The sequence below is a fragment of the Lichenostomus cassidix genome, chromosome 1Aa (genome assembly GCF_008360975.1).
Source record: "Lichenostomus cassidix isolate B80296 chromosome 1Aa, HeHo_3.0, whole genome shotgun sequence".
Classification (NCBI taxonomy): Eukaryota; Metazoa; Chordata; class Aves; order Passeriformes; family Meliphagidae; genus Lichenostomus; species Lichenostomus cassidix.
Genome location: NC_139480.1, coordinates 6,022,399 through 6,045,216, shown reverse-complemented (window position 1 = coordinate 6,045,216; position 22,818 = coordinate 6,022,399). Strand labels below are relative to the sequence as shown.

Sequence of the window (22,818 nt, the reverse complement as noted above, 5' to 3'; positions counted from 1 at the left end):
GCTCTGTTACCCTCTCACCCAACTTGTGTAGCATCTCAGGCCCATGGTATGACTCTTGGGGTGTCCTGTGCAGGACCAGGAGCTGGACTCGATGATCCTTGTGGGTCCCTTCCAACTCAGCATATTCTATGGTTCTATGAGTTTAATTTCTGCTTCTCTTTTCCCCAAAACAAAAGCAATGCAGCACTGTGCAGGGATGTCCAAGCCTGCATGCAGAGAAGACCAAGGCACACAGATGGAAAACAGCCTTGTGTGCATCCAAAGTTGGTGGGAAAAACAGCATTAGCCCCCATGTCAGCAAGTGCTTTGCCTTGCTCCTGGGAGCTGTAAGCCATCACACAAGAGCAATGTTCTGCAGGCAGACTGCATCAGCTGACTGAGGAAAGCTATGCTGAAGCTTTCCTACCCCACTGTCCCTGGGGAGCTCCATGGCACACCAGCACCAGGATGGGGGCATTGAGCTGAACAGCACTACAGAAATAGCTTTGTCTCCAACCAGGGGCATCAAACCGGGTTGGAACACTTGAGCATCCTTTACTTGGTTGGATAACCAGACCTGCACAGCCTGTGGGGGAATGGTGCATAACAAGGTCAGGTTTGGGCCATGTGAAACTCAAAACACAGGGTCTGTTCTTCCCTTGTGTGCACCGTCATAGTGAAAGTCTGTGGGTTTATGTAACCATCAGTGTGGAGTCAAGGCTGGTGATTGTGTTCTACAACTTCCTTGGCTACAGCTGCAGCCAAAGCAACAATACTCTTCAGCTTCCTTTTTCTAGTTATCAGCAGAAATTTAAAGCAGAATATGTCTTGATTAGATAAAGCTGTTCAGGATATGCAGGAGGTTATGCAGTTTGCTAGAGCAGAGTGGGAGAAACATTATTTCATGTTGTTGTGGTGAACATGCTAAAGAAGCAGTGATGTAAAACATCACAGAACAGAGGCTACGGAGGCTACTGGGTCATATGGAGTTAATAAATGAATGAATATGTGAATTAACTAGGATGAAATACTAAAGCAGGCTTCAGAGGTGATTCTGGGAGCTGTCTCCCCAAGTGAATGCACACCATGCCTGTTATCTGCCCTTTCTCACCTACCATGGCCTTCCACCAGCAAGTGCTGGAACTGGTTAAACCACACTTGTTTCTTTTCAGAAATGCTCCTGGCTCACAGTGAGTTTGAATTACTTAAGCATTGCTTGCCCAGGTAACTGAGAAGAGCAAGGAGGTGCCAACTTCACCCTGACAGTGGGAAAGAAAAAATGCTGGGAAAAATCATGTGGTGGTGGCAGGAATGCTGCTATGGGACAGTCAACATTTGGATCTGTCTTCCATTTGGCTTCATTTTTCTCCCTCATAACCTCAGTGTTTTGGTCTTTAGCCTTTGTTTCCCAATAAAGACTGATTTCTTTCCTTTCTCCAGATGACAGCTGTACTGGAACCACCCCTTGGGATTTCTCATCCTCAGGGTGAGAAAAACAGTGGTGCCTCAAGCCTTCAGGAGCCATCCGGCAAGGTGCCTCCAATGGAAATCCTGCTTTACCAACTCGTGCACTAGAGAAGAGCACCAACAGCCACAACAGATTGCATTCCTGGCCCTCAAGAAAAAAAAAAGAGAGAATCCACAACATTCTGCTTCAGAAATGGCTCATTCCCAGGCATGGGGAAGCATTTATTTGATCAAGGAGCACTAACACTTCTCTGGAAACAGAAGAAACAGAACCTGTTTCCACACACGCACCACCCCACTGTCAAGTGCAAACAGGCAGTGTGATATAAGGTATTCCACAGTCACCTCACCAATCTGTCCCCTGGACTGGATTTTTGACTTTATAAAGACATTTAGTAGAAAATTGTATAAGAGAACAAGACATATCAGGAATAACAGGCACTTCTCATCATTAGGTATTCCCCTAACATGAAAAAAATTGCTTCATCATTACCAAACCTATTGCAACTGTTTTTTTCTTTGCATTTTGGAGAACTAACAGTCTTAAGGAGCTGGCTTTTGTTCTTCTTCACAGGAGGAGACACTAAATATGTCTGACATCAGGACTGGTCTGTCCATTGAAAACTTAGATAAATGTGTGGGTGAGAACATCTTCCTGCTGCTGGTTGTGGAGGGTTCCAATGCCAACTGCTGGGGCTGGTAGAGGAGGTCTGCTCACAAGACGGAGCTGAAATTTGAGGGGAAATGATTAATGAAGGACAGAATCACATCTTGAGGTCCTGGTGCCACAGCGATATCTGCTGTCAGATACCAGGCAGTCCCAGCTGGAAGTAATGCAGGAAGTTATCCCCCATCTCCCAAAGGCCATGGCTATAAGATCATTATAGTGCATGATCTGCCAGAGCAAATGGCACCTTTGCATTGTTCTCCTACTCCTCTACCTGGCATTTTCATTATCTCATCTACGTTGACTGAACACCATGTAAAAGAAAGCTCCAGTTCTGCTCATCACCAATGGTGCTATAAAGAGCAGAAGTAGCTTAAATTAGATCACACATTTGGTTTAGGCATCAGGATTAGGTTTTTGTTGTAAGCACTGTAGAATTTTGCATTCAAGGAGAACTTCAAACTTCATTTTAAAAACTAAAACACCCCTGAAGACATCTTACCTTAAGCCCCAGCTGCTTTTCAAACCGTGGAGACACAAAGGACCATGGACCCATGTTCTGTGGCTCTTCCTGACTCCAGATGAAGGCTAAAGGAAGGATAAAGGTACATAACAAACATACATATTTATCTTTTCAGCAGAGAAAGAAAACCACTTTTTTGTTTTTGTAGCACCTCTATTTTTTTTGTCTTGGCACTGCCTTTGAAATGAAGGCATGCCAGACTCAACTCCCTTGCAGGGCACAGACAAATTCAAACTCAGTATGTCCACCATTAGGGTATATTGTGTGTATATTCTGCTTTTCTATTGCTGTTTTCAAAAGCTACTAAAAGGACTAAAAAATCAACTAAAAGGATTGCAAAGACCAATGCAAAAAAATATTTTAAATGTTTCGCTCTGATTTCCAGTGCTGCTTCCTGGAAGCTAACAATAGCAGAGAAACAAGTTCCTTTAGCACAAGGGATAAACATTTCTGAAACATCCCACTCCAGAAACAGTTGGATGTATGAGGGGGAGAACAAAGAGTAAAAAGCCACTACAGCTCTTCATCTTAAAAGGCAGGCAACAGATTTAGTTCAGTACTTCAAAGTGCCTAGAAACACAAAGGTAGAAGTCTGGCTGACCTTTTGCATGGCTGTATTTGCTCAGCTCTTGCTGTAGAGCTTCCAGGGGGAAAGGACAGAGCTCTTCAAGTCTCAGAATAGCTGTGCTGTGCTGCTTCTCTCCCAGTGTTTCTCTTTGCTTCACCAGAGCATAGTAATGCTTTCCAGAACACAGCACCACTTGGGTGACACTAAAAAAATATAAGAATGTTTCCAAGTTTAGTGTTTTACAGAAACGTGATGCTGAACAGCTTCACACTTCCAACAAAAACAACCAGTCAAACTTCAAAGACAACTTTATAAAGCTAAATTGGTTCCCTAGACCATCTTTTCTCTTCTTTGCCTTCCCTTCCCTCCCACTCCCCTCCAACAGCTGGCAAATTAACCTTTGGACACAATATAACAGACCTCAGAGGTCCTGTTTCTTTAGTAATTCAGTAATTCTTCAGTAATTTCTGAAGAAATTACTAATTTCTTCAGTAATTCAGTTACCTATAAATGGGATTTATCTCTCTTAGTTTGGACTATCTAAAAATTAAACAAGCAATCAAAGCTAGTCATCTATGCACTCTCTGTAGAAAATAATATAGAGAGGGAGAGAAGTCCTTGCAGAGGACAACTCTCTGCCATGCCAAAGCAGGACTGCCTCCTGGAGCAACAATACACCCTCCTGCAATCACAGAGGTCTTGGCTGCCCAATCTTACTGAGCAAAGCAAGAAGATAAACTCTTTGTGCCTCACCACCCCACTTCTCCCAGCCACAGCTGCCCACCATAAAACATTTTCCTCTCAAAGTCACCTCTTTGATATCACCTCAAATTTAAGCTGTTGGGTGGGAAAAAGGGACAGAATATCGCTTTTGAGCTTCTCCTCTAAGAAAGCAGAGCTACCTTTTAGGATCTACTGTGGAGTCACCAATGACAGGCCTGAATGTTGTCCCTGGGGCCATTTCTTCAAAACTTGATACCGCAGCCTACATGGGGGAAGAGATGGAAGTTACCAAATCTTGCTGCCTTTCCCTCAGGCCACAGAAAGAATACTGAGACAGGGGTTTGGTAAATACAAAATACACAGTCTTCCCTCTCCCTCCCATTCCCATTGCCACTGAAAGGTGGGATGATAAGCTTCCCAAGAACAGTGCCAGACCAGGAATGAATCCTACTTCTAGCTCACCTCCACCCAGCTTTAATCCTCAACCTATTTGGCCCCAAACAGGCAAAATCCCACCAATCTGACCCCAAAACAGAGACCAGAGAACACAGAGGAAGAAGAAAGAGGGGACGAGAACATAAAAGACAATAAAGAGAAGGAAAAAAAAAAAGAAAGAGGAAGGACATTTTTTCAGCTTACTGGGAGCCTGAGTAACACTTTGGGGGAAGCAACTATGAGAGGTTTCCTGAAGTTTCGGACCATTTGCCGCCGGAGTAAATGGAAATACTGTGCTGGGGTGGTGGGATGCACAACTGACATATTGACCTGGTCACCATCAACTCCCTCTTCTGAGCTGTCGCACATCTGTACAGGGGGAACACAGCAATACCTTGTCAAAAGCAAGCAGAGAGACCAATATGCAAGAAAGCATTCAGGCACACAAGGCACGCTGACCCATATGGGAACAGATTAGCAAACATCCAAATTCACACACTGATTTCAAGAGAGGAACAACTTCAGAAAGAAATGGGTTTAGCATTTAACTGGTAAGATTATATCTGAATTGCCTCCTTTGAGCACATTGCTACAAGGGCACCAGGAATCCCCATTTTGTATTTTTGCAGCACAGCTCCCAGAGCACTGACTGCCACTGTTGTGCTGGGGGATATGTGACCCTGAGAGGCGTGCTGGATACCTGTAAGAACCGTTCCATCCGGCAGGACGAGTGCTCAGGGCCTGCCCCATCATAGCCATGGGGAAGAAGAATTACTATTCCACTCTGCAGAAGCCATTTGGCCTCACCTAGAAACACAGAATGAGGAGGAAGGAAAGAATGATTTCCACAGAACATAAAAGCACAGAACACATTAAAGGAGAAAAGAATAGCTGATTTCTGTGATCTTTCAATACAAGCCTGAAACTCTCTGCTGGCATTTTGCCCAAAGGTTCACTACAGTGAAACAACATACATAAGGTGATCAAAAGTTTCTGAAATCATCATGTAACTCTGGGCCCCTGGAATACTTAAGTATCCACATGGAAACAAATGACACAGTGAAATTTTAAGACTTCATCTCTGCAGGTGTGATCCCAGCAGCATCCTGTGAGCAAGTCCTGGCTAACACAGCAGTGCTTGTTCCCCTGAGCTCTGCCAAACCTCCTGCACAATATAAGAGATTACAGTCAAATCCAGAAGGTAATTAATCTCAGCTTCAAATACATGTGGGTGGGATAAGAGGGCCTCTGAATTTTCATCTCTGACTACAGAGGTTTATTATCTGAGCAGAAAATGTGCTAGAGTCAAACTTAGTCATAAGGTGCTGATGTTGGGTTTTTTGTTTGTTTGTTTCAAATAATCACTATTTTCCTTCTCTCTTGCTGCAAGAATTTTTCAGATTCTACATGAAGGAAAGGTACAGCCAATAAAGCTATCAACCACATAGACACACAGTAAATGTGGGGGAAGAGAGCCTATTAGTATAATTAGTTGTCCTTTTATAATGACTGTACCCTGCCAAGGAGTCTTTCATTTTAAATGTAGTGTCCTCAGAAAAGAGCTGCACAGAAGTCAGGACTGCACAGACAAGCTCACACGACTCCTTGAGAAAACAGAATTCTTTGCATAACATGTTGCCCCTTTACTTTAAAGAGGAAGGATTTTCTAAAAATGTGCATAGTACAAATCACTGATTCTTAAATATATTAGTTCCTTGTACACTCACCTCCAGAGATGAAAGTGTCAAATATTATCTGGGCTCCATTAAAGAAGTCTCCAAACTGAGCTTCCCAAATTGGCAGTAACTTAGGGCTCTCAATACTCATTCCATATTCAAAACCAAGCACAGCTTCTTCAGACAAAGGACTGTTACTCACCTAACAAAAGGAAATTGTTGGGAGGGGTGGATGAGGAAGAAAACAACACAGGGTCAAGAACCCTTGGAACCAGGCAATCAGTGCTGGGCATGCTGAGGACATGAACTCCTAAAGGCAACTTAGAGTCACTGATTTTTTGCTTTTGAATTAAGGCACTGAGAGGAAGCATAATACTTGATCTCTCGAGGAATAGGGATGCCCTGACAGGTTTTATATCCCTGTATCTGGGGTTTGCTTCAACATACAGGCTGCCATGTCTCAGCAGCTTTAAAAAATGCACTGTTGCAGCACAACTTGAAGAAGGTGGTCTTGTGGGTCACAGAACCTACCTCTAGAAAACCCTTCTGGTCTGGGGACATGTGATTCAGAGGAATGTAGGTATCATCAGTCTCTTGGCAAACCAACATTGCGTGTCGTTGGCTAAAGGTTCCTCTGCCAACATCTTGTCCGCTTAGTCTGATATTAAACCCTTGCCAAGCAACAAACAAAATACCAAATCAGCAAGTCATGTAAAAAGAAAACATGCAGGAAATATTCTATTTCTTGTTATATCTCTTCTTGGATTTCCCCTCATCAGCAACATCAAATCTGAGATGAAATTCTTAACCAGCAACAGCTCTGACTTGCAAGCACACAGATGCTCTGGCATTATTTTGGGTAAAAGGGTTCAATTTACTGAAGCAAACTGCAAAAAAATGTGCATTCTGTATCACATGTAAATGGAGATTTGAATTCAGGCAACAGAGGAGGGAGAGGAAATGATAGCATAAAGCACTCTAAGTACTTGGGAGCCCCACTGATGTCAGCTGCACTGCTCACGTGCTCAGCTCTATGCACAAATGTTTTTGGGGAGTGGGAGGCAGCTACAGTTCTTTGAAGATATTTAAGACTCAATCTACAAATATCAGTGGCATATAGGATTCATATCTATCTTCTCTTAGACCATGCAAATTGTCAAATTTATACACCCTATCAATCTTTTTACTTAGAAACACCTAAGAAAGCTAACATTATCCTTTATTGACATTAAAGCAAGAATATTTTAATGTCTGCTGTCTAGTTGCCTCTTACCTTGGCTCAGCAGAGAACCAAATGCTAAAGTTTCAGCTGTTGCCCAGTCCAGCTTTTTTCCTTCCTCCATTTTTTGAACTCTTGACTAAACAAGTAAAGAACAAGAAAAAGTTGTTATTTTGTCTTTTTCCATCTGTATTGGCAGTACAGAGTAATATTAGAAGCTAGGAAAAAAACAACACACTTCAGAGAGAAATGCTACATTCCTGCAGCCAGCCTAGGTTGGATTGGAATAGAGAGTCTTATTTCAGCACATCCTGAAGAAGGTTGCCTGAGGATCACAGAACCATCGATGAGCCATGTGTTCACCACCCAGTCAACAAGCTGTGGACTGACAAATTAATCTTAGCCTGAAAATATTAAAAATCTTAGCACAGCACAGAGCATAGTCTTGACAGACTTCTGGTGTGTCTGGTTAGCAGTGATGAAAGATACCAGGTGTAAGTATTTCAGTCTCCAGAACTCCTCCCTGTCCTGGCCTGCGGAACTGCAGACAAATGATCACGCTGAGCTATGGAGTTCTTGCCTTGGGCTGGGAAGACAAGAACATCAGTCTTTTGAAATACTCAACTCACAGCCTCTCTCTGGCTGCCAAGCAGACACCTGCACACACTCATCATCCATCAAAGGGAAACATTCACAAACCCCAAACTGATCCAAACCAAACACAAACTTAGGAGCTATCAAACCCTGACTGTCAAATTTGGCCACATGTTGTCTGATGTTTATATATCTAACTCATAAAACACTCACTACTGGCTTTAGAAACTGTGTACACTATTGCCAGGTTCCTGAGTCATTCCCTCACAAACTACTCATTCTAATTACCAACTACACAAATGTTAGTAAGTTATCATAATAGTTTCTTTCTATTTATAAAAATTAAAAAAATGGTATTTTCTATGAAGTCTTTTCTTAATTGCAATTAAATATTGTCAAAATAACAAACTAAAGTATATGGTCAGACCTGGGGGAAGAAGTCATTCTTCAAAACTGGAGAAAAAATGGCATCATCTCTGCCTTGAAACAGAGTGAGCTGTTTTTCCTAGAGAATATCACACTATTCTCTAACTGGCAACCCTGCTGCGTTTAGACTTTTCTGTGTAAGAAGTTGTACCTTTGAGCCATGGGATAAGAAGTATCATGATGTTCTACTCACCTGTGCATAGGTCTTCAGGAGATGGCTGTGCATCTGGAGCTCTTCAGGCACCTCCACAGACTTGACTCCAATGAACTGCAGAAGTGGCACAGGCATCCCCGTGTCCCAGGTGGTGATTTTGGCAGAAGGCTCGACGAAGCCTTTCCAGTGAGCCTGCAGGTTGGTAGGAGGTGGATTGTACGAAGTCATGTTGGCCAGGTGTTCATTCAGCTTGGAATAGCACGTGGTCTTTATCTCAGATACTTCAGCCTCAGTCATGAGCCCAGCGGCTGTGAGGTGTTCTGCGTATGTGTCTGGGATACTCTTACGGGATCTGCCAGGGAGGGAATCAAGCCCCATAGATATTAAGCCTAAAAATGGTGTCACAGGAGAACAAGGAAATACCATCTTGCTACAGTCAGGTACCATGAAAAACTCATTTCAATGGTGTCCTGGTGCATTATACTCATTTGCATGAAGTTCACTTTCCTGGCATTTTCAGAAAGATAACAGCTCCCTTAGAGATGTGTTTTATAGTCCTTTATTAAGAAAAAGAAAAAGTGCCTATAGTTGGCAGTTAAAGGTAAAAAAAAGTCAAAAACCCTTCTGTTCTACTATGCATATTTTCTTCAGAGAAATTCACACTAGGATTTCTGCACTGGAGAGAATCAAGGCAACCATTCCATAAATGCTTCACCTAAAATACCAGAATTCACTGGCAAATGAATTTTTGTGTATTTTATTTTGGGGATAAGGATGGAATCAGAATACATTTAAATGCTTAAAAAGATGAGTCCTCACTGGAAGCAGCAGAACCAGGCAAAGACAAGACAAATATCATACTGGCTTCCTGCCCATTCTCTCATATTGTCCATGCTTCCCCTTGGCACACAGAAGGCAACTTTGCCCTCTGATTACCAATGTTCCTGAATTTGAAATCCAAGTACTATGTGCAAGATTGTTCTCCAAAATGCATCAAACCACACATTCAAGAGCCAACAGTTGTGATTGCCCTCATTAACGTCTCATTATCAGACTCAAAGCATAGTCAAGGGCTGCTGATAGTGTAGCTGCACTTACATAAAGACCTGATATGTCAAAGGATCTCACACAGGGACTTCTGCTGCAGCAGCAAAACTGAGTTAGTGCAGACATATTTTGGATTCACCATGAGGTGGTGCAACCTTACCTGATAATTTTGTACATGCTGGGGTTGGTGAAGAAGGGCTCATCAAGCTCATTGTGTCCCCACTGTCTGTAGCACAGCAGGTCCACAATCACATCCCTGCGGAACTGGCGCTGGTACTCCACAGCCAGTCGTGTGGCACGGACAACTTCCTCAGGATCATCCCCATTCACATGGATTACTGCACATCCAACAATTTTACCTGCCCAGGGGTTCAAAACAGAACACTAAACACATCCAATCCCTTCCAAAGAAAGCAGACACACACCTGCTCTGCTGAAACTACAGAGAACCCATGTGAAGAACAAAAAAAAAAAAAAGAACAAAAACAAATTCAAAAAAGATGCTGTGATGAGAGCTGGGCTAAGGAGAAGAGTCTTCCCTGAGAGAAAGTGCAACTAGCCCAACCCGTTGTATTTGTCAGTTTGAGCACAACTTCTTTACAAGCACTTTGTTCCCAGAGGACCTTTTATACACAGCTCATGCTTCATATTAATCTGGTAGTGTACAGGGAATGGGAGAGAACTACTTGATTGCTTCTCTTTCAAACAAAAATTGAGTTTTATTTCCTTCTTATCCTAAGCTATCACTACTATGAATTCATACAGGCCAAAACCAGCTTTCTCCCTTATTAGTAGTCATTCTGTCCACTGCTCCTCCAGGCCATCTCTTCATTAAAGAGAACACTGTAAAATTTCAATCTCTTAACACCCTCTCCTGTATGACAATTTGGCTGCAAGCAACAGTGCTCCTTTTGTACTTTATCTGTCCAAATTCTGGGAAACCGAGATACTTCAGCCATTCCTGGCTCATGTCAAGTTTCCCTCCCTAGCAAAATACTAAAGTTACTGAACTAAAGTTCAGCTACGTAACAGTCCCTCCTCACTAACAGGTAAGAAGAAAGGAAAACTAAGGATGGAGGCAAAAAACCAAACCCAAACAAAAGCCACCCATAACAAAAAAACAGCCCAGGGAAAAATTAGTAATAGCATATGCTATCTACCTTACCAGATTTAATGAGTCTATGTGTTTGGGTGATGAAACCATGAGACAAACACTTGATGTTAGATCTTAAAAGCATACAAAAGTATATTTTTACTCCTAGGAGACATACAAGATAACTAACTACTATGTCTCTGATCTTACTGATAATATATCTGTTTATCACTAAGAAAGACCAGTCCAAAACAAAGCTTCCAGTTTAGGCATAGAAAGGTCTTGAGCTTCATCTTTAAATTGAAAGCTTGACAGGCTCACATGACAACAAACAAAACAGCAAAAATGAAGGAGTATCTGACCTATAAATATTGCTCAGAAAACACACTGGGGTCGTTTTTATGAAATTTAACAAGATATACTTAAAATAAATCTGTTATATACTCCATGGCAATTCCTTTTTAAAAGCTGTCAATAATATGACAGAAACTAAATGAGTTACAAAAACTTCACAGCAATCTTACAATTATTTTATCATATCCTGTAAAAATGTGACAAATTTTTCCCTTGATATTTAGTCTTTGCCATAAAGCAGATAGAGGAGGGCATATTTTTAGCATCTGAATTGCTGCTAGTAGGAGGGAATAATCAATAATAATTTTAACTTCTACTCCACCATGAAACTAGAATTATATCCATCTACATAAATCTCTCCCTGAAGTTGACAGGCAGTTGCTATAAAAAGTCCATTGCACAACTTACACTGGAGTTAAAAACCCTTTCTGACACAACAGGCAATCTTCCTTGTGATTCAACACTACATACCAATGTCACTGCAGTACAGAGACGACCTTCCTCGCTCAGGAGGAGTGGTATAGCCCAGCTGGTTATTAACAATCAAATGGATGCTCCCACCAACTCTGAAATGTGGTAGATTGGAGAGGGTCAGTGTTTCAGGAACAATCCCTTGCCCAGAGAAAGCAGCATCGCCATGAACCTACATCGGGAATAAGATGGAAAAGTCTCATTAGGAAACACCAGAGGAACAGCAAAATCAACACCGTAACTCATTAAGCAAGACCCTCTAAATTGAATACATGAAACAGATACAGTTCCAGCTGGACCCACTTGTTAATCCCTCTCAGAATACTGTTTCCATGACTTGAGAGTTTATATAGCCTTATCACTAACATAAAATCACAGCAGCCAACAGCTGTACACAATTGCCTGATGTAATCCCTACCTGGAACTGAACTATAATCTCTTAAAACTGACCCACCAGTGTCCAGGTGACTGCAAGTTTCCAGGCTGTGGCAAAGCTGCAGCAGTCAGAGGCAAGCCACTGACCCCTGAACAAAGGGAGCCACTCACCACAGCACTCACTACACCTTTGCTGAAATTAAACGCTGGTGAACTGGGACTTATGACCATTTCCACCTTACCAAACAGACAAGAACAGAGAAACAAGTGGAAAATGGACTGAATGGAAGCACTTAAAAACAAATAAAAACTTTCAGAAGGAAATAAAACCTAAGTTCTTAGTTATATCTCAAAATAGCAATAGTAAATAAATGTTGCAAATAAAAAAATTTGTTTGGAAGAGGAAGGGAGAATACTGTGATACCCAGTCCAGGTCTCCAATAAGGCTAGAGATTTTGGAGTGAATATCATCTAGCATTTCAATGTTTTGAAATTAGAGACAGTTCTCCATTGATTAATATGATCACAGCTTCCTCAGACTGCAGACTCAATCATTTGCAGCTAAAAGTCACTATGGAGACTGATGCACTTTTTAACTGCAACCAGATGACAGCTCTGCTTCCTAGCTATGGAATAGTGGTTTCAGGCCTTAAGAGACTTCTGCAAGTACACCTGGAAGATAACAGAGGTGCAATCAACCAGTGAAATGGCAGCACTGGGTTTTATACCATTGCAATATAGATTTTTAAGAGGTATCACAGCAAAACAAAGGTAACTAAAAAAAAGATGGAGACAGTTTTTGCTAGGGCGCATTTTTTTCTGGGCAGCCTTAGCAAAAAGCTAAAAGCAAGGTCATCATCAAGTTTAATTCACAAACAGTGACTCTGAGAGTGGAATTTATTTCTAGGAGATCTTATTCTCAGATCTCAGTTCAAATCATAAATATCAGTAGTTGTCTGATGTCCAAGAAGCGGAGTTAAGGTATGTGAGAAGGTGAAAAATAAGCCACTCTCCAGCAGAGATGGACTACTAAGCACTGCAGAGGTGTCCATGGTAGTTAACCAAGAAAAGTTTTATAATCTTAATTAATTCTGAACACACTGAAGTTCCAGAAAAGAAGACCTTCAGACTCTGGACAACAAGGCTTCCCACTGACAATGGCACCTGAATTGATCTTTACTCATTCTTCCCTCAAGCTCTGGCAACTGAGGCTTGTGGAAGAACAGAGCAAATGCCAGTGCAAACCTCAATTCAGAGTATCTACACTTAAATTTCTCAACAGAAAGCACTATAAAAACAGAAAGTCCAAAAGGAAGCTTCCAAACCAAGATTCTGAAACACAATGTATCTGCTTTCATCTCTTTGTTCTCAATTAGCTGTTTGAGAGAAGTTAACAATCACAACTAAAATTGTTCAATCTAACTCTTGCACCTATTAAAGACACAACCAGAAGTAATGATGTTCATGTTACAAGATATATTTTCTTCCTTTTAGGAATACTTCAAACCAATTTTCTAACAGGGAGGTGTTTAGCTCAGAATCAAATGTTTCTCTTCTCTACTATGCAATCCTCCCTACCACTTACCCCTACAAATCCTAAAAAGCTGAATTTTTCTTTGATAAGGAGGGTCTATTTATCCTGAAGAATTTTTGTTTAAAGAGTTGTAGTACTTTTATTACTCCATGTTGAAGATCTAACATGATGAGCAAGAAACAATAGTATCTTCTCAAACTAAGATATAACTACACTGGAAGATGAAGACGCATTGGGCAGCAAAAGTTGTCTGCACTTGCATGCTCTAAAGTTCTTTCTTTAATGAGAAAGTAAGAACCCCAACTTGCCCAGAATGTTTTGTATTCTCCTTTCTGATTTTTTTACAATATCCACACCTTTCCAGAAGGAAGCAAAACATTATTTTAACTGAAAAACTTTTTTTTCCACATGTAACTTTCTCCATGTTTATTATACTTTACAGAACATTTCTGCCCAACCCATTTTTACTCCTGGCTTTAAAATGTTTCGACTCATTTGTTTTTCCAAGTTGAATTCAATGCAAGAGAAGAAAATTTATCAAGGAACTATTTAGAAGTGCTTTTACAGCTATACAAGTGAATTCAAGGAGTAAAAACCAATTTCAGCAGAGTCTTCAACTGTACCATGACAAAATCCTAAATCCTCCTGAACATTTTGCAGCCTTGTTGACAGCTCTTTTCCAAACCCATTAATTTGAAAAAAGGCTTCCAGTGGTGATCTAAATGCAAAAGGTAGGAAAGGCACCCTTGGCTCTCAATGCAAAATATTATTAAAATAAAGGGAGGTATCAGAATCAGTTACTCAGAAATCCTGGAAGTGCAATTGTTTAAATACCAGCATCATCACGTATGCCACCTGGAAATTTTCCTTGCCCGTAAAGGAAGAAGTTTTCCTTTTTCCCGTAAAGAGGATCCCAGCTCTTCACATCATCCATTAGCTCAGTTTTGTTTGATACTTCAGTGTACACTCCTGTTGACATTGTAGTCCAGCAAGTCGTACAAAGATCAATTAAAAATTGTAAGCAAAATACCTGTAGGCAAATAACTTTGTCCCCAGGCTGTGCAGAGCTCTCTGGGGAGTAATCTCCATCGAGCAGAGTCTGTTGCCTTGCTCTTGTCTTGCCCACAGCCACTGGGTTGATGGCTTCTAAGTGTGAGGGGTTGGGGAGCAAGGTGACATGCACAGGTCTGTGGGAGCCGAAGTCGAGATCTACAGAAGAAGTCAGGTGGGAGAGAACATCCCCAATGGCTGCTGAATTCTCTGGAAACTCACTCAAACCACGCATCTTGCGGAACATGAGCTGCATGGAAACAGGCCTGGTTAAAACCCTTTTCTGATTCATTGACATGTTGAAAGAAAAACACTCTCCTGCTCCTGAAATTGCATGGATGGTACTTAAGTAACAGCACATAAAACCTTTCATTAGAGTTCTTTTAACAGTCTCTTGCAGACAGTTCTCCGAAGTGTTGGTAGGAAGGGAGAACACTCTCACATGGGTAACTTCTTTATTGCTCCAACATTTACAACATGGCAAATTTTCAGGGGTTTATTTTACTGCAAATAAACCAGGCAACTTCCCATGTGATTATAAATCTTTACCTCAGGAGGAAGCTGAAGTAAGCCTGCAAGCAGATTAAGTCTTCCCCGATGAGGCATTCCGATGATGATATCTGTGACCCCACTATAGGCACACATCTTGAACAGCTCATGGAAGAAGCCCATCATGCTCTCTGCTCCTTCACCACCGTATCGCTTCACTGTGGCAAACTTGGTGGCCAAGAAGTGATCAAACTCCTATTAAAAACAGGACATCTTCAGTATTAGGTTATTTTAAGCAGCAGCCTTCTGTTTACAAAATTGAAATATAATTTATATTTATACCCTTGAGACATATAAATCTAAACATTCCCCTGGAAAGTCTCAGCTCACTCTCCACCCACACAGTCTGAGACCAGAAGCTATGACAACTATAAAAAAATCAGCTCTTGTCTCCTCCTGAGTAGAAAAATATTGCATTGAGGACCAAACTTTCTCTGCCTAACACAGAAGGTGTTTCAAGAAGAACTGTAACACCAGAGCAATTTAAAAATTCCGTTTTAGGTGGAAATTAAGAAATGGTGTTCTTTCATAGTATAAACTATAACTGTCTTGAGATACAAAGTGCTAGCAAGGAAGTGTTTAATTTTGATTTACATTAGACACAGTCCTTAATATATAGGTAGAATGCTTGAGAGAGGAAAAATAAATTAATCTGTATTGACTTCATTTTCTTCTCACTTCGCTCCATTCACCTCCTCCTAGAAAGGTCTAGTAAGTGACCAAGTTTTGGAAGCACTGGAAATTTCTGTAGTGTTTTACAACTGAAGACTGAAACTAAATGAAGTCTGTAATACAGAAGAAGGCTAAGCCACACCCCATGATCTGAGCCAACTGCTAGCTGAGCAACATTCAGTTCTAAGTAATAATGTACACAAAACTAATCACATATAAAAGCAGTTTTTTCTGTCAGGGTTAAATTCTACACTCTTAGTATAGTTCTGGCCATACTGAAATCAAAGTAGGGCACATGGTCCCAGTATCAGTCTCTTGTGTCACCATCAAATTCCTCTAACTGCCAAAAAGGCAACAAAAATTACAAAATGGGCCATATACTTCTGTTTAGTCATTGGTAGATATTACATTTAAAAGTCCTTCCACTTGGAAAACTGGAAACAGGGACACTTTCACAGATCCTGCTCTTCTACCTTTCAATCCTTCTGGATAACTTGGGAAGAAAAAGGGAAAAAATTAAAACTTTGCACAGCACAGAAGTATTGGAATACATTTTCTCTATACATTTCAAAAGTACATAAATATTTCACTTCCTTACAGAATGCATTGAACAAAGGTTCCTTGCTGAAAAGCACCATATTTGCCAGTGCTATATGTAACACCTCAGTCCAACCCTGATTTGTTCTCCCAAAACCTTGAGGGACAGCATACTTAAAACATACATACAGTAAAACAGATTAACATGAGGGTGAGAGGAAAACACGGAACAGTTAAGCCAGAGCTCTGTTCAACCTTGTGTTCCCATCAATAACATTTCATGTGAGCTGTCAGATCATTTATCTAAGAGTATCTCACTTTTGAAGACTGATTATTCATGGGTTTATAGTGTCATTGTTTCAGTAATGACTTGTAAGTAAATTCAGCAACAAACTCCAATGAGATTCCTGCATTGCACTGCTCCAGCCTAAACCTTGTACTTTTTCCTCCTGCACACTGTCAAAGCCTTTCAGGACAGTGATTTTTCTTTTTCTGCATTAATTATGTCCAGAACAGTAAAGGATCCCTGACAGACTCCATGACTATTGCAATCCAGTAACAGGGAACAAGGTACCTGGGACTCCAGCATCAGTTTGCACAAGTGCTTTTTCTCTTCAGGTGTAAATGCTTCTTGCTTTAGCTCTTCAAACCTTTTAGCAAACCATTCTCTCTCCTCCAAAGTTGGAAGCTGGCTTGTTTCTATGGAAATGTGCCCGCAGTATATGTGGTCAAGGTAAGCCATCACATCCTCTACAGAAGCCTCCTCTTTTCCCATGTTTATAAGTCCTGGTGGGAAATAAATGTTATTAGTCACTTTGGGGGAGGAGGGGGAAGCACTAACATCTGTTTTGGAGGAAATAAAGCATTGAGAGAGACCCCCTTCCTTTATTTAAGGCCACAGCAAGTCTTAAAAGAGCCAAGAAAAGACAATTCTTGACTTCTGCCCCTGTACTTTGAAACCTTCACTACAGTGTTAAGTATTATGGTAAATCACAGAATGTTACAGTAACACAAGAAATTAATGTTTAACCTCAGTAGTTGTAAGAACAAGTACAAATTTTCATGGTTTCCCAAGATGCTAGAAGGCAGCCTCTCAGTGCACTATGATTTCTGCAACAGACATATGTAGGCTGAAGTTGACAATTTTCTGTCAAACAGTTCATTACTGATTGAGCCACCCCTCAATATCTGACTCTTCCAGAAAGACCACAGCCTCTCAACAGATCACCCATGAACAGAATTTGCTGTGACAAGACTGTGAACTCACCTGTAGTAATGAGAGGACCCTGAAGAACTTTAGCCAGCTCTTGGATTTCAGGTACCATGTTCATAACAGCTCGGCCGGCAAACAGTGGGTTTATTTTGGCTGCTTTGTGGCCATGTTCAGCATATGCAGTTATTAAACGAGCAAGAGCATGGTCAACTACAATGAAAAAGAAAGCAGAACAGTATCACACACATGCTCAGATTAAATCCACTTACAACACCAACAGAGGAATGTTTTGTCTACTGCAACCATCAAGGCTCTGGTTGGAAAGAGAGCTTTTCTATGTAGTTGTTTCCACTTTATTACCTTACAACAGCTCTCATCAGCAAACTGCTAAATCTGCTCCCCCATGCAATTTTCAAGCATTCATTTTCATTCAACTTCATTTTGCTTCAAATCTCTTTACAACAGGTACGTCCAACTCAAGAACAGCACATTATTGGTGTATAAAGTCTTATTTCCAAAGCCAACTCAATCCTGTCACTTATGCTTCTTTGCTCCTTGCAGGAGGATTGGGTCTTAACAAGAACTCCGGTCTCATGACTTCAAAAAAAAACAAGTCTGTCTGCAGGAGCCAAGAGCATGTGCTGAGCCAAACGTGGTAAAAATTATTGACATAGGCAGAACTTGACCAGCTGAGACGTCACACACACGTTACTGTCATTGAGCACAGCCACAGACCACACTGATAAACTGCAAACAATGAAACATACTGCAAGCAAAATCTTTTACAAATTAAATTATATGAACCAGTCTATAAAGCACTCCTAATGTGGAGGGGTTTTTCATCCTGGTAAAAACACAGCACTGACACCATTCAGGTCTGAAGGCTTTTGTTTTCCAAAACAATGCAATTCTGAGACCATTCCACAAAGTTATTTCTCTGACATTTGTATTTCTATTGCCAAGACTCTGCTCCAGCCATTACAATCACAGGGTAGGCCCATTCAAAGCAGGCCCTTTTCTCTACTGGGTTCTACATCAGAGGGACATAAGCCAGACAAGGCTAACATCGCCCATAATGCCCAGCAAGCAGGCCATTTAAGAGCAATTTTAAAAATGTTACATAAAAATATGTTAATCATTAACAAGAAAGCTACTTTGTGATGGTCCTTGGTGTCCAGGAGCTACAAACAGGTTTCATTCTTGCTTCTGGGCAGGGTTTAATTCCTACCACAGTCTCCCGAATAAAGGTAATGCAAGGACCACACTCTAACCTCAGAAAGTTTTCTGCTTGAAATCACATGTCTGCACTATTAAACCGAGCTAAAAGCAACACAATTATTGCTACAGGAAAGAGTTACCTGTATTTAATAATGAAATCATAGAATTAAAGAGTTGGAAGGGACTTCAAAGAGCATCCAGTTCCAAATCCCCTGCCATTGGCAGGGACACCTCCCACTAAACCAGGCTGCCCAAAGCTTTATCCAGTCTGGCTTTGAACACCATCAGGGTTGAGGCATCCACAGCCTCCCTGGGCAACCTGTTCAGTGTCTCACCACCCTCAGTTCGGCTAGTTCAAACACCACGATACAAAAGGACAATGACAGGTGCATGGCAGAGGTACTTCTATGAACAGCAGAACTCTCCGAGAGCCCATCGCTGAGGAAACTTCAGCAGCCGGTGCTCTCACAGCCGCTGCAGCCCGTGGCTCGGGGCCAGGCACCCCAAGCTTGCAGAAACCACAGCCAAGAACTCTCGGAGCGGGTCTGCGCCGCGCTCTGTCCCGCCGGGAGCAATACATACAACCCCTCAGAGCTCCCGCTCCGCGCTCTGCCCCGCTCCGCGCTCTGCCCCGCTCCGGAGCAACCCCACCGCGCTCCCTCCGCCCGCCGCGGTCCCGGGGGTGTCCGACCTGCTCTGCCGGCGCCGCGCTGCTCCGCCGCCCGCCCGCCCGCCGCCTGCCGCGGTTTGTAGCCGTAGACGCCGCGCTCGGTGCGGTACCAGCGCCTCGGGCCGCCCCGGCAGAGCGCGCAGCTCACAGCCCGAGCCCCCGCCAGGGCCGCCATGGCCATCGCCGCGCTGCCCCGCCGCCGCCACCGCCCCTCCACCGCCCCCGGACCCGCCCCAGCCCCGGGGGCGGCGCCCGCAGCGGGGCCCCTCACAGGCCGAACGGAACGGGGAGGGAAATACCGTCCTGGGCTGCGAGCGAGGGACTTCTGGAGTGCTGTGCCCAGTTCTGGGCTCCTCAGCACAAGCGAGACAAAAAACTGCAGAGGGTCCTGCGGAGGCCACAGAGATGAGGAGGCCTCTGGAGCATCTCTCGTATGAGGAGAGACTGCGGGATCTGATCAGTCGGGAGAAGAGATGACTTATCAACGCATATAAATATTTCCAAGGCAGGTGCCAAGAAGTTGGTGCCAAACTCTTTTCAGTAGTGCCCAGCGACAGGACCAGGAGCAATGGCCAGAAAATAAAACATAAGAAGTTCCACCTCAACACGAGGAAGAACTTTTCATTGAGAGTGGCAGAGTGCTAGGACAGGCTGCTCAGGGATGTTGTGCATTCTCCCTCTCTGGAGATATTCAAAACCCACCTGGGTGTGTTCCTGTGTCACCTGCTCCAGGTGACCCTGCCTTAGCAGGGGGAGTTGGGCTGGATGATCTCCAGAGGTTCCTTCCAACTCTGGTGAGACCCCACCTGCAGTGCTGCATCCAGCTCTGGGGTCCTCAGCACAGGAGGGACATGGACCTGTTAGAGCAAATCCAGAGGATGCCACCAAGATGATTAGAGAGATGGAGCACCATTCCTATAAGGAAAAGCTGCAAGAATTGATATTGTTCAGCCTGCAGAAGAGATTGTTCAGCCTGCAGAAGAGAAGGCTTGGGGGATGACTTAATGGCAGCCTTCCAGTACCTGAAGGGAGCCTGCAAGAAAGATGGAGACGGATTTTCTACAAGAGCATGTAGTGACAGGACAAGTAGGAATGGCTTCAAATCAAGACAATTTAGGTTTAGATTAGATATTCAGAGGATGTTCTGTGCTGTGAGCGTGGTAAGGTACAAGAACAGGTTGCCCAGGGAAGGTGTGGATGCCCCATTTTATAGAGGGCAAGGACATGTTGGACAGAGCTCTGAGCAAGCTGGAATAATGGAAGATGTCCTTGCTTGTGGCAGGGGGTCAGAACCAGATGATCTTTAATGGTCACTTCCAACCTCAACCTTTCTGTGATTCTGTAAACTTTGTGTGAATGCAAGCCTGGGGTACTGGCAAATTCCCTTTCCATAGGATTGATTGTGCTTATGTTGCCTTCAAAATGAGGAAATGAAAGAGTATTTTTCATCCAAATCAAACCATGGTATTTGCCTTTAGAACAGGTGGAACTGGATTTTGGAACTGAATCAGTTCTGACACACCAGCTGGTCCTGGATTTTATGATATTCACAGTTCTTGCAGAGGGGTCACTTGTGTTCCTTGAGGACTGTATGGTTGGCTTTATGCATATTAATAAAAGCAAATTTGGGAGAAAAAAAATTACCTTTAATGCTGCAAAGAGGGCAAAAGGCTACAGCTACAGGACAGTGGACATGTGGCCAATACAGTAAAGTTTTGTAGAAATGTGACTTTGAATATTAATATTTTTTTTCAATTAGAATGAAGGCACCTTGAAAATAATGCTGCAAGATTATGTGATTTTTTTGAAGTTGACAGTAGAGGGGGAGAAAAAGTTGATATAGTTAAATATTTCCATTCTGTGCTTGGGGAAAAAGACAAATGTTGCAGACAGATTACAGAATGATGAAATACTTTTCCACAGTTCTTAAGCAAGTCAAACAGCAGATATCAATGTGGTTTTGCCTTGAATCAGATAGGGAGTTAGTTGAAAATTTCCCAATTAGCACTGATAGGAATAGGTTTGAACATTAAAAATTTTCCAGTTTCTCAATGAGATGGTTCAGTCACACAATGTGGATCTCAGAGAACTAACTGAATATTTGTATATATAAAGTTCACTCAATAAAGGTTTAATAAAGTCTAAGCAGGTGTTTATGAAATATATATCAAGTCAACTTGTTGGGGTTTTTATGTGAATTAAAATCCAGCTAATAAAGATTTAATATACTTTGCAGATTTGCCAGTGTAATCATCTTGTGTAGGTGTCCTAGGTTGCAATGTAGATGTAGTTAAGTATTCTATTACCACCAGCTGTGGGCCGTTAGCTGCTATCAGCTGCTAATGACCCACTCCGGATGATAGGCAATGGGCCATCAGGGACCCACCGTGTGACTCATGGACTTATCTCATCCCATTGTGAGATGCTCTGCCGAGGAGGGAGGAGCCAGGTGTTCCCACCTGGATATAACCTGGCCTTGGAACTGCCTGAGCTAGCCCTGTCTACTGGGTTCCCAGAGGATGAGAGCTACCACTTCAGCTGGAGACCAGACCTTCACAGGATCACTGCTTGAACTGAACTACTTCAGTTGAACTGCTACCACCACCCTAACTGGGTGTCAGTTTGTATCTGACTTTGTCAGTGCTTTTCCTTGTATTATTTCACTTGTTTTTAATTTCAATCTTGACTTGTGATCTCCCACTGGTTTGTTTTCAAACCAACACAGTAGGACACGGTTACATGTGGCAAAAGCATTGCTCTAGCTATATCTAGGTCAAGGAAAGGTTTTGTTGACTTTGGTTCATGTCTAAATGTGAGAAGGTGGTACTTGTGCCAGCAGAAACACTTCTGCTGAGGGCGTATGCAAGTGACTCTCCCAGCCTGGTTCTTCTGGCACAAAGCCTGTCCTAGAGAAGACTCCTGTGCCAGGTTGATTTGTACTATGTGATGCTCTCACTAAAAAAACTAGAAATGCTCCAAAACCAAGGTTGTATATACTAGTGTTTGACTACCTGGCAGAATAGAAAATTAGCAGCACTGGGAGTATTTCTAAAGGAATTATCCCCCTTGTCACTTTAGTAGTTACATCAACCCAAAAAACCTGCCCACAGCTTGAGTGCTGATGAAGTTTGTCAGCTGGAGGTAAGTGGTGAAGAGAGGTTACCTTGAAGCTGAGTGTCAAGATGGAGATAAGCAAACATGATTTATTTCAACAGGATGAGGTGAAAGCTTGCACACATTGAAAGAGTATGCACACTAAAATGCAGCTCCTTTCCAGGAAAGAGTGACTATAAATAATCTCCAAAAATCATGAGAAAAAACCAGACTGGGCTAAAAAAATTATGTGAATATCCACTCACTTGGCAAAGAAGATAATTTGCTGGATCTGGCTACATGGAAATCGTGAGGACACCTACAGATTCCACATTAGGCCAGTATTTGGCACTATTTGAATACTATGTGCAAGTTTGGTGCCAGTAATTGAGGAAAAAAGTTGGGAAGAAAAGCTTCAGGCATTTAAAAAAAAGACCTGCTTTATGTCTGAGATTCAGAAGCAACATCTACCTGGTTTTGGTTTAGGTAAATCAGTAGCAAAGCTTGATTA

At 42.3% G+C, this 22,818-nt stretch overlaps 1 protein-coding gene across 1 annotated transcript; it reads right to left on the bottom strand.

Moving 5' to 3' along the window:
- Window positions 1-1,626: 1,626 nt before the first annotated feature.
- DHTKD1 (dehydrogenase E1 and transketolase domain containing 1) lies at window positions 1,627-19,426 on the bottom strand. Its single transcript, XM_085082763.1, has 17 exons — window positions 19,236-19,426; window positions 17,381-17,536; window positions 16,688-16,899; window positions 14,905-15,099; window positions 14,336-14,605; window positions 11,397-11,568; window positions 9,639-9,837; window positions 8,471-8,783; window positions 7,312-7,396; window positions 6,570-6,709; window positions 6,090-6,240; window positions 5,063-5,169; window positions 4,567-4,731; window positions 4,107-4,189; window positions 3,238-3,407; window positions 2,616-2,701; window positions 1,627-2,173 (listed from the first exon to the last, which is right to left on the bottom strand). The coding sequence occupies exons 1-17, from the start codon at window positions 19,393-19,395 to the stop codon at window positions 2,072-2,074; spliced, it is 2,766 nt and encodes a 921-aa protein (XP_084938889.1). The 5' UTR covers window positions 19,396-19,426; the 3' UTR covers window positions 1,627-2,071.
- Window positions 19,427-22,818: the final 3,392 nt, after the last annotated feature.